Below are 13145 nucleotides of genomic sequence, written 5' to 3'. Positions count from 1 at the left end.
TTGTATAGGCAGAAATCTTATGCACAGGTATTGTATCATCACGTTTAAGTAATCAACAGTAATCAGCTATCATGACAGAGTCCAATCGTCCTGGATACCTAGATTCAATAGCTAGCAGGTCCTGGTGACTTCTTTCTCCCTGCTCATCACTTATATCAACTAAATTTCCATCCGGAAGAAAATCCAGATAGTCATGTAAAAAATGTAGTTTTTGACTCATACGGCATTCCAGATCTTTAAATTTTTCTAAAATTTAGAAGCTCTTTCTAATTGTTTTCTTTTTTATTTTCGAAGAAACGATTTATGATTTTTTCAAATACAAACCAGGTATTTTTTTCTTTGATAGATATAGTTTTCTTAAAATTGTCACCTTTACTCAGCAATTTAATTTGAGGTCCAATAAAAATTCCTGATTTTATTTTTGCGTCACTAAGTTTTGGAAATTTTTTATGTAAATACTGAAAACATGCACTTGATTGATTGAGCCCTTCTATGATCTGCTTCACTAGACCTAATTTTACATATAGTGAAGGTAAGAGAATTTTTTTTTGGATCGACTAACGCTTCATGAAGGATGTTCATGGATACGGGTATCAGACTCTTCCTACCATGCCAGTTCTTTTATACCTAGTGCTTCTTATTAGCTCTACTATCCCACTCCAGATGAAACATAAGTATTTGGTGTATCTACTTTGTTGGTTAGAAAGAATAGATTTGATTTTAAAATCTCCGTATATCTTCCATTTATGTTTTTTGTAATCTATTTTTTCAAGAAGCAATTTCATGTTTACATAATTCTCATCTAAAAGTGTTGAAAATCCAATAGGAATGTATGCACACAGATTTAAAGAAGCCTATAGAGGGCCTTCAAACTGCGGGTAGAGGAATCTATAAAATGTCTCCACTCGTGTGGATTATAAGTTTTAAGACCTGAGGCAGCCATTAAACATGAAATATCATTGTAAAAAGTTAATGATTCCGCCTCCGTAAAATATTTTAGAAATTTTTTCTCCCGATTTTAGTACCAAGTAAAAGTTATCTCAGAAGAAAGCGCATATTTTTCTTACAGCTGACAGCATCGACTTTTCTTTCGAATTCCCAAAATCTTGATTTAACTCATTCAATTTAGCCTGATTAAATGTACAAGGTTTATCAAACGATGAGCGGAGTTCATTGCTACTATAAACAACTTCAAAATTCATTTTCATCTCTGTTATCTTTGTATTTTTGTTTTCTTTCTTCTTCTTCTTTTTTTTCGTATGATGAATAAGTCTTGTAATAGATTGTACATTTGCATATTAATAATATGATTATTTTTGCTATTGAAGGTACTGATTTGTTTACCACCATGGCATAAACAAAAATAGCAATCAACGTGATTTTTTGGTTCTCGCCATACTGTGGGAGTGCCAAATGGCATACACTTTCTTTTTTCATTTTCCAGTGTGCTAAACCTACTCTGCACAAATCGCAAATATTATGTTATGAACCCAAGTTTTATTTCAATTAGTCAATTCATTATTAAAATATTTTTGTACAATGATTTCATAAAGGTTGTAATGGATTTACGTTTAGTTGGAACGAAATCATCACAAATATAACAAAACTGCTGCGGGTCATTCACACACTGTCGTGAAGACATTGTTTATGAAAATTTAAGCGTTTAACTTAAAATAATATCTAATATACTATTTAATACGAGATGCTAAAAAAATATCTTGATTACTTTTATGTTATCTGAAGATTTTCATTGTATTGATAGGAACAGAGTTAGTATTTTTAGTTCTCAAACTAATTTAATATAAACGATGAAGGTCTGCCGTTCACTTGGTCTCTCCAGTGAAGTAGAGCAAACTCTACTATTTCACTAGGTAAAGGTGACCTAGTGGATAAAAGATGAACTTGTTAGAATAGCGCTTGCCTTGAAGTTACCGAGCTCGTGAGTCAAGGAAATCTGGTTGTAAGAGTCTCTTGCACCGTTTTAGGTTAAATTGTTCATCGTTGAACCGACGTCTGCTTAAATACCTACGGTATCAGTGGATATAGGTTAGGTATTTAAAGGTGTCTAGTAATGCTTTTTCCTATAAAAAATACTATTTCAATCTTCCACAATAGCTTGATATCTGTAGAAAAAACGTCTTCTGGGCATCCGTAATAGGGTTTTTTCAAATTTTTAGACTAGGTTATCAGGGTATTCTGAGGTCATGGTGCAGTTTCGATAATGAGTATCAGGTGATCCAAATGATAATAAAAACCTTTCCTTCAATTTTTAAATGACTCACTCTACTTTTAGGCTTTAATGACGATATCTTGGACAGAAAAAAAGATATTCGAAACTTAAAAAAATGAGTTTTCGAGGGTAAGAGTGCTCCTTTAAGATCGCGTACTCACTTTTCCAAAAAAAAGTTTATTCAAGATGTTATTGTACCTCAAACCAGCAAAAAACAGCATTTTTTGTACTTTTAGTTTAGAATATTTGAAATACATGATATGATAGAGTAATTCTAAAGTCAGATTTGAATTCAGCGATCCTAAAACTACTGGAAATAACTAGTCTCATCTAATGAGCAAGTTTCACATCGGGCTGTGTAATCAGAGAAATATATAGAGAAACGTCATGTGAAGTGATAACGAGGAAAGAATAACAAGAGAGTTTAGAATTTAGAGAAGGTAAAGCAAGGATGTCCACAAAGCCCGACGCTTTTCAACCTACATTTAAAGGATATAGACAAGATGTGGGTATCAAGGAAAGAAGGAGATACAGTCACACTTTGCAAGGATTGAAGTTTGTTGACATTATAGTATTAATAGCGGACAAACAGAAAGGCCTACAGGAGACACAACATAGTATGGAAAGGTATAACAGGAGAAATGGTATGAAGTTAAACGTGAAGAAAAAGACAAAGGTGATGTAATCAGGAAATGGGGAAAGTTAAGGAGAAAAGTAGAATGGACATACGGAGGAGAAAGGCTAGAGATAGTGAAAGAGTATAAGTACGTCGGTTTTTGATTTGCTACGAAGGGGGGCTATGGAGCACATATAAGAATAATGAAACAAAAGGCACAGATAGCAATAAATAATATATGAGGTCTAAATGAAGAGAGCAAGACTGAATGTATTAGACAGAAGACTGCTGGTATTAAATGCAATGGAGAAAGCGGGATGCTTGTTTGAAGTACAGATTTGGGAGAGGTCTATACAAAAGGAACTAGAAAGATTACAGGTAAAGATAGTCAAAATGTCAATGAGAATGAACAAGAATACCCCAGAATATATGCGGAAGATAGAAGTAGGAATGGACTGTTTATACTTAGAGACGATAAAGAGGGCGATGAACTATATAGATGAAATAACGGAGATGGAGGACAGCAGACTCCCAAACATAGGTTTGAAAGAGAAAATAAGATAGGTGAAGAATAATAATCCGTCATAATGGAGGAAAGAATGAACAGAGATGGCTGAAAAAGCCGGGAAGGGAGAGTTGAAGGAGCTTATAAAAAAAAAGAAAAAGATACGTATCTACTATTTTTGACATAGAAGACAGTCAAAAACTTACATCAAAATCAGTTTTCTGCAGGCCTGGCCCTCTTCTTATAAATAATATAAATTCATAACTTATATATATGTGCCAGAAATGCATGGAGGATCTTCAGCTCTTCCTATCATAAACTTATTACAGAAAAGTTTTAAATTCATTAGAATAATACGTTATAAATATTAGCGTCTATAAGTGTTCATGATCCATGTATTGTAAGATTTTCCCCGTATACGAGTATTTCATATAAATAGTACTAATTACTTCCTAAAAAATATGTTTTATAACAGTCTCCATATCTCTTCTACATTCTATTCTTCTATAAATTCTGCCTTATTTGAACAGAGTATTAGGGAATATTTATACTCATATTCTTTTACAAAATTAGTGTTGCATTTCATTTAAATAAGGTATTACATATATCTTTTTCAGATTGTACATTTTATATTATTAATTAATTCTGAAAGCATAGGTATGTTTTCAGTATTTTTGAACATTTTTCAGGCCTTTATTGAAGCAAATAAAAAATTCTGCTGAATCGCACATCATCTTAGATTGTACTACAGAAAAAATTTATACAGTATTGAAGCAAGCTCAAGAAATTGGCATGATGACAGACTATCATAGCTATTTCATAACATCATTGGTATGTATTTAATTCATTAAAAAATTCATTTACTAATTATTTTTCACAATAAGCACAGATATATTTAGAAAATGTTTGTTGATCAGTAAAAATACTATATACTTATTTATATATTTTGTAATGGAGGAATCTACTCTGCTAGCCGATTCCTCATTTAACACTCGCCCGTCGCCTAGGTCCATTGCTATGAAGTCGTAAGTACTGTAACGGAGATTTAGATCGCTATAATATATTAATTAATCCGAGATCAAGTAGTGGCTGGTACTATTGCAGATCTTTGCGGGATTACGTTCTACTACGCAAGACCGGCCCGCTAGGTCAGATCACCAACTGGCCCGCGGAGAGCGTCGTGGGTCACGCAGCTTAAATCGCGAAAATTGAGGGAAGCGATAGGAAGGAAAGGTAGTCCGAAAGAAAAGCCATGCAGTTTTAGTAGTATACAAATATATATATATATAGTTTATGTACGTGTCAGTATACAGAACGGTCCAGAGAGAGCGGCGAGATAGGCTAAGCGAGAGAGAGATTCAAGGAACGGTCGGTACTTACATTGGTCGATGCCTTTCAATTACAATTCCGCCAGATTGCTGAATTCGCCTGTTTGACTAGTTGCCTGTTACGAATGAGAGAAGGTGTCGTATGTACATTTGCACCTCACGAACTAGTCACAATAGAAGGACACTCTCCTGCCACGAGGCGGTTCACAAAGAAAAGCTAAAACAAGTATACGCACGACCAAATGCCTCTGCACGGCTCGCGAGCTATCAGTTAATTGCTGGCCCTTCGTCACGCTGCGCGCGGCTCGTCACACATATCGTTATGCCTACACGCGCACGCGATCTTTTTCTGCCGGCTCTCTCTCTTACCTTCTCCGCAGTCGTCGTCTGGATTATGATGGAGATAAGCCTTAAATAATAATAAATAAATAACATATAGCATTCACAACGATCGAATAGTGAGCTCGCGTAGCCTGTATATAGAAGATTGAGTGGCCAACTCAACAGCGTCCGCGGAGAGCTCTCTTACCTATCTATATCGACAACGCCCTGTAGTGGTTTGTTCGGGAGGGAAGAGGATGCCAGGGTGCACAGTAGTGAATGTAGTTCCGACGTCTCGGACACGGAAGCAGCCCTCACTGCAATGATTTTGCCGACGTGGAGGCAGTGGGATCTGACAACCTCTCAGAGAGACGAAGGCCCTCTGCTAGCGTGGCGGATATTTTGATCGCTAGCCCCTTGTCGCGTCGTCGATTCGCACAGAAACCCAGAGATGGTCTGTGTCTGATTACTAATAGTACGCACACGCGCACTACAATAACCCACGCGCGATACAAATGAAAAATTTATTCAGTCGCCAATCGTTACAGGGCACGAGGAAGACAAAGCTCGGTCTTTCACATCCGGACGTCGCGGATTCTCTCGAGAGCGTTTCGTTAAGGCGAGTTAGTTTTCCAGCAAGGCTTGATGAAAAGAATAGTGATAGGTGGGGGGGGGGGGGTATTTTCCTCCTTTACTTTAGGCCTTCAAAGGATCCGAGTAGCCAATCACGAGAGTGATGCTGTTGTTCGGCTCGCGCAGATCACGAACTGACCGCTGGCTACCTGAGAAGGTCGTTTAGCGTGACCCTTTTTATTTTGCTGATAGCGGTGAAGCACGTATTATGGCGATGGGGTTTCCCCGAGCGAGGTGGCATGCTTGGGTGAGGGATTGGTGAACATCTGGAGGGCTCATATTTCGGACATGAGGTGAATATTTGAATGGTTAAAGGCGTCGGCAGCAAATACATAAAAGGAAAAGTGACGGATGCTTACGCTTCAAATTGGACACGAGGCAGGTTCCAACTTGATTCACGGTAGAAGAGAAGAAATAGCGCGTATTGTACATGCTTGCTGATACGTGGAGAGAAGAATGCGCGAACAGTAATATATTATTAAAGGTCAAAAAGTACTGACGTGTTTTATATGTACTGATTAATTTTCTAGAAAAATAAAATATACCCGTAAAGTTTATTGGTAAAAACCGTATTTTATTGATTGGTATAATTTATTATTTTTCAATCTGATCGACTTTTTGAAGGGATTTATAAGTATGTATTGAAATGGAAAACTCTAGTCACCGAGGAGTTGAACAAACACTTGACGATTATAAGAAAAAAATTTATCGTTTAAATAAAAATGTATTCCACGTGAATTAATTTTTTGTTTGATTAAACTCTATGTAAAGATATGCTAATGACCAACTGTCAATCATCCAAATGAATCTTCGATATGAATACATTCATAGTTTTAATTGCAAATCACACCTTCCATATATTAATACGGTACGGAACATGTTCGGGAAAGAGTTTCTCGTCGTACCGCACATGTTTAGGAAAGAAGAATCTCAAGAATCTACTTTCGCGTACTTCTTGTATTGTAATGTACTATTTTAAAATTTTGCACAATTAACACAAGAAAAAATTCAGGCAGGCCCGAGAAAAATAACAAAGAAACAGAATAATTGTATAAATCATTTGAGTATTTGTAACCACTGTCTAACATCTGTAGAATTATAATCAGAAGTGAGTAAAAGTTTCGGTAAATCGATTAATGCCAGCGAGTCAAACAATGGCTTTCAGAAAAAGGGCATTGTGAAAGAATAGCAGTCAAAAAAACACTATTGCAGAAAGTAAATGTAGTCAAGAGATTTAAATGGGCCAATGAACATAAGAATTTTTGGTGCCAAAAGAAAAGTTTATATTAGGGGATGTATGAGTGAGAGTTATTTTCGGAAGTGCATTGTACCCTTCATCAGACGTTGCAGCGTTGCAGGATTTATGATGGTTTGAGGATGTTGTGGAGGGTTCAAAGTAGGGAATTGCATCCGAATTAAAGGAACGTTGAATAAAGAATGATAAATAAGAGTGTACTTCAAAGAACTTCTGCTTGGTCTCAATTTTCCTTTCCGACAGGACAATAATCCAAAACATATATAGTTCAAACATTTGTAAAAATAATTTGAAGAGCTTCCATTCCAGAATCATCAAATACTACAAGTTATGAATTGACCTCCCCAATCACCAGATCTAAATCTTATTAAATTGTTATAGGAAGAACCCGATCAAACAGTACAAAAAATTTATTTTACTTCTAAAGAACATATATAGAAGATCTTGGAAGAAGAATGGAAAAAGACTACAGATTTCTTCGTGCATAATTTGATTCTAAGAATGCCAAGATTCTGCAAAGAAGTTATTAAAAAAAATGTTGGCATTTTGATGGAAAAAACATTTAATTAAGTATTATAATACTATTTCAATATATTGTTACCTTCACATATAATAAGTAAAGCACGCAAAACACAGACTTTCAACTTTTTAAGCTGTAGCGTAAACTTTGTTAAATATAATACAAAACGTAAACATAAATGTAATGTCTCCAACTTGACGCCCAGACGTCAACTAACTGAACAAAAACAAAACATTCACTGTGACGTAAAACTAGACATTCAAAATCATATTTGTAACAATATACATTATTTCTGATCTCAAGACTTCGATGTATTAATTTGTTTGATTATTTGTTCATGAAAAAATTATTTTTTCGAAGTGAGATTCTTATACTTTTATGTATGTAGAAGAAGCTGTTTACTTGTTTTGACTTCTTTTTACAGAATAAGACATAAAAATATTTATTATTTATTTTAATAGTGGATTAATAAAAACTGACCATTATAATGTATGTAGAGCTTTTTTATACATACATTATAGATTTTTTTTATTGTTACTTGTTATGAAAATAATCATTTTCATAATCACCCATCTCTAATTTAGATTTATTTTAGAAATTCTTTTCACAAAAATATGTCGACTTAAAAGTGAGTAAAAAATTATCGATATTTATTTAAAATTATGTTTTGATAAAACATGAAAAAAATGATTAATCGATTTGAGAGAAAATGTATTCTATAATATCGCAGAAAGTTACAAAATGAACACGCGGAGACTTTTGTAGGCTAAATACTTTCCTAATAACAACATTTTTTATTTTATGTAATTTTTTCTGTAGGTGAAAAAATATATATAAATAAAGTATAAGTGAAACTTTTGAAAATTGAAAATTGCATACGAATTAAAATTAGTTTATTTTGAATCCAAATTGTGAGAGCTTAAACAAAAAACTCTTACAATTAGTGTCTTTTTGAATATGTTCTGTCTTTAAGGTTCTCTAAATTTTTCGTGCCGAAAAGTCATGTAAACCTAATAACTTTTTAGTAATCTTATAAAAAAATCATAATCATTTCTAAATTTAGATTCTTTGTTTTTTTCTGATAATAGAAATCGTTTTACGTAAACTTTCTATAAGTGTATGATATACCGTACTTGATGAGACGTCAATATTTTAATGTCACTAAGAAATTAAAAAATTATATATAACCTATTATGTCAATTTTAATATAAATCTTTCAGTAATAATACTTTTTTCTTAATTTTATAAAATTACATAATGATAAGTTATTTTTTATCAGGTCGTAGGTTGCACACAAGAATTAAGGAATATACTTCAGATTGTAAACATAATAGAATTCGTTCATCACTTGTTTTACACATAAAGGAGACAGATCATAATTTCAATTTTGATTTAAATAATATTAAAAGTTTAGATCATGAAAATTTTTATTTTAAACGTCTTATATCTGAAATGCTTTTTATTACAAAGTCTAATAATGTCAATAAAATTCAAGATACACAAAACTTAAAAGCTATATTTAAAAATTATATTAGGCTATTATAGAGTTGTTGTATGAAAATGCTGTTTGTTTTGATTGAGTACTATTTTCTCTCTTTTTCTGAAGGTTTGTTATTGCGTGTGTAGCTTCATATATTCATATTTCTATGTATTTAATCATTGTAACTAACAATAAGTTAGTAAAAGCTAGGAAAATAGCTAGCTAAATCAATGTAATTAATAGAGCCATGGAAAACCATGGAAAAACACGATAAGGTAACTAAGCTCAACTCGCACAAACTCACTCACTTACTGCTCGCACACTCGCACGCTACTCGCTTTTTTGAACGCACACGTTAACACGATAAAACTAATAGTCGAACGCCCCACTCCAGAAACGCTACAAGCGATTCCAAGGAGATCAAATATAACTAGACATTGCGTTGTACCTCGAAAGCGAAATGGTCAACCATTCTAGGTATAGAAAAGCGAGGAAACGTAAGCAGGAGGCGACCGTTCAGAAGTCAGAGTTGTTCTAACATTCCGGTATCAACTCAGTTTCCTTCGCAACCAACCAATTCAGACGAAATCAAAGACGATTGCCCACCAGTTAAGAGGATTAATTGGAACGCACAACAAAACCCCGAACTGGACCAAAAACTGAGGATCATATAATTGAACCTCAACAAAAGGCAAGTAGCCAACGATGAGCTTGGAGAGATCATGACAGACAGAAATCTTGACATACAGATAGCACTAGTGCACGAACCACACCACTGGAATAACGCGATTTCAGGCATGGGCAGTATCACGGCCATTCACGGAGCCGAAAAAGGCGAAGTGATTCAAGTCGCGATACTCTATAACCCGTACAGGGTCACAGCTACCAAGATTTCTAAACTGTGTCTGTGCACGGGTAATCGGAGCCATTGGTAAAATTTATTTCAAAAGCGTCTATTGCCAGTTCAGCCACAGCAGGAAGACCTATCTTGACAAACTAGCTGAGACTCTGCTGCAATTAAAAGGCAAAAGAGTCTTAGAATGGATGCAAACGCCAAGTCAAAGATCTGGTCTAATACATAGGATAAAAATGAAGAAGTCATTGAAAAATTCGAAGACCTATACGGGCTAATAGTGGCAAACAGGAAGGGCCAGCTTCTAACGTGCCGCAATACGAGAGGGAAGACGGATATCGATGTAACTCTACATATATAAAATCTGTTAAATCTCATGGCTAGCTGGACGGTGAAAGAATGGAAAACCAGTGACCACAGGCCCAAAGTGATCGAACTGGATTTTGCCTCACAACCAGCCAAACTCATACGAACTATAGAACACACAATAGAACCAAGGTTCAATATGAGAAAAGCTGATTGGGAGAAATTTGGGAGACTTTGCAAATTCGAGAAAGAGAACTTATCTGAGCTCCCTTTAGAAACCTCCGAAGACATCGAAACATACGTTTCAAAACTTGAAGAGGATTTAATAAGGGCAGCAAAGGACTCTATCTAAAATGAGAAGAACGCCCTCTCAACCTTGGTGGAATCCTGACTTGCGAAGTAAGAAGCGAGCGATACAAAGACAACGTAAAATCGTCGCTCTGATAGACAAGGAAGGACCAAATAGAAAGCAAAGAAAAGTCCTCCAGAGATCACTTGAAAAATTAAGTCAAATGAATTCTGAATATGCAACCGCTATTAAAAGAGCCAAAAGCAATAGCTGGCGAGACTTCTGCACTATTGAAAGCGAAAAGAATGCTTGGACGTATCCATACAAACAAGCATCCAATAAAGTCAGAATCTCAAAAGCGATGTGCACGGTTAACCGTAATGGTTCAGTTACAAAAGACTGGAAAGAAACAAGCATGGCTCTACTAGAAGAATTAATGCCTGATGACGACCCAAGCTGCGAAAACGATGCACATGCAGAAATTCGCAGAGATATGCGGGAGATTCCAGCAACCGGCGACGCAATGCCTTTCCTAACAAGGGAAGTTGAAATGGCCCTTAGAGCGAACAAGGCAGGGAAATCACCAAGCAAAGATAAAATAGAGTCAGAGATGCTTGTTAACGCTAAACCATTACACCAGGAACTGACGCGACTTTTCAACGCCTGCTTAAAATGCGGAGTGTTCCCTAGAAGATGGAAAAGTGGAATGCTAATCACGTTGCTCAAAGGGGTTGAGAAATCTGAGAATGAGATTAAATTATATAGACCCATATGTCTACTCCCCATAGCTGGGAAGACACTCGAGAGGCTTATGATTCAAAAAATGTCCAACATTCTAAATAGCTCGGACTGGTCTTTGGAGGATCAATTTGGCTTCAAAGCAAATAGATCCACAGAGCATGCCATTAGAAGACTACACGAAATAGTAGAAGAGGCAGAATCTGATCCGTCAATCAAGTATGTAGCCGCTATTCCGCTAGACGTCTCAGGAGCACTCAATGCCTTATGGCGGCCAAGCCTGCTCTCCTAATTGAAAGAAAGAAATTGCCCGAAGAACATCTACAAGCTCCTTCAGAGTTACTTCAGTAATTAAGAGGTGGGCATATATACTCACTTTGAAGAAACACTAAAAACAGTAACGAAGGGGTGCCCTCAGAGATCAATCTTTGGACCGGTCGGTTAGAATGTCATTTTTGACAAACCGCTTCAGGCAATCAGGAATGTAGGATATGAGTTACTAGCCTATGCAGACGATGTGCTTCCCATCATTAAGGCGACGACACGCATTGATTTTAAAAGACAAGCCCAAGAAGTCATTGATATAATGACAAATTGGTGAATGTCCGACAAAATGAATTTGGCAGTACAAAAGTCAGCACTAATATGGCTAAAAGGCCAACTAAACGAGAATAGGAGCCCTACAGTCAAAATTGGGAAAGACAACATTAGAACGTACAAAACAGTCAAGTACCTAGGAATCACGATTTCAAAGGGCTTCCGATTGGAAAAACACATTCGAAACGTGGTTCAAGACTGCAACAACACTTACTTCGAGCTAAGTAAAATAGCAAAAGCGAACTGGGGCTTAAAATTCAATTCTATGAAAAAGATATACAATGGCTTCCTACTATCGAAAGTTACATATGCCGCTGCGGGCTGGTGACAAAGAATAAACATCAAACAATAATCTGCCTTAGAAAGATTGAAGCGATTACTTCTTTGCAAAACACTAAAAGCCTGCAAATCGATCTCTCACGAAGCGGCGCACGTACTTGCAGCTACCCGACCAATAGCTCTTAAGCTTGACGGGAGAGTTGCAAAGTACTGCGTCAGAAAAGGGAAATCGATTATAATGCACGGCATCCGAATAAAATCGGAAGAACTTCGATCGGGCAGACTAAAAATCTCAAAAGCCATACAACTCATCAACAATGAAATCGAAAGAGTATGGCAAGAGAGATGGCAATCAGCCACAAATGGCAGGAGAACGTACTGCTATTTCCCAGTAATCAAAGACAGATTAAAGAAGAGATGGCTAAATCCCAATCACTATACAGTACAGTTTATGACTAGACACGGTGCTTTTAAATCATACGTCCATAATGAGGATTATATGAAGACCAACTGTGTAGTTGTGGAGAAATAGAAAGTGAAAGCCATATTCTCTTTGACTGCGAAGAATTAAGGGAACTAAGAAAGCCATTAATAAAGGCTGTTGAAGAAGAAGGCCACGCATGGCCTTGCCCTGAAACGGCCCTAGTATCTAGCAGGAAAATCTACAAAGTCTTTGAAGATTTTGCTAGAAAAGTCATAGAGCCCAAAGAAGGAGCACCTATGAAGAAGAGACAGTGCAGAAAAGTAGTTACCAACTACAGTAGAAGGACGCCGCCTCTTACAAGGTTCCTAACCATAGGACAAAACTCGCATAATGACTAAACTAATTTTTGAATTTTGAATAGCTAATAAAGCTTGAATTTCGAACGATAATTTTTGTACATTGAACTTTAGAATTAAATTCTGAAGTTCATTAATTCGAACGCTAGTTAGAATACCCGATTGAGCCTAATTTCGGAACTTGATTCGAATAAATGGCATAACTGGCATGAATACTGGAAACTGCTTGGGGAGTTGCCTTGTCGACTAAACAAGACCCCGACCCTGACCCCAAGTCAACAAATATTGAATCGAAAGAGCAAAGATCAGTATCAGTGAGTCAGAAAAGCCTTTCCATAGAAAGCGAAACCCGAAATCAGGGCGAAAATCGGGAAACAACTTTTCGAATGACCGATACCCACTAGCGTGAGCGGGG

General features: G+C 36.1%; 1 protein-coding gene across 1 annotated transcript in view; it reads left to right on the top strand.

Annotated features, from left to right (window-relative positions):
• Window positions 1-13145, top strand: part of LOC131675042 (glutamate receptor ionotropic, kainate 2-like) — a 2022482-nt gene that overhangs the window by 793696 nt on the left and 1215641 nt on the right. Inside the window, exon 8 of the mRNA XM_058953868.1 lies at window positions 4041-4182. Within this exon, the coding sequence (XP_058809851.1) occupies window positions 4041-4182 (142 nt within the window). The remainder of the gene's footprint in view (window positions 1-4040; window positions 4183-13145) is intronic.

The sequence above is a fragment of the Phymastichus coffea genome, unplaced genomic scaffold, assembly GCF_024137745.1.
Source record: "Phymastichus coffea isolate CEN01 unplaced genomic scaffold, Cenicafe_Pcof_1.1 PCOF00015, whole genome shotgun sequence".
Taxonomy (NCBI): domain Eukaryota; kingdom Metazoa; phylum Arthropoda; class Insecta; order Hymenoptera; family Eulophidae; genus Phymastichus; species Phymastichus coffea.
This window is presented reverse-complemented; position numbering and strand designations above follow the sequence as displayed.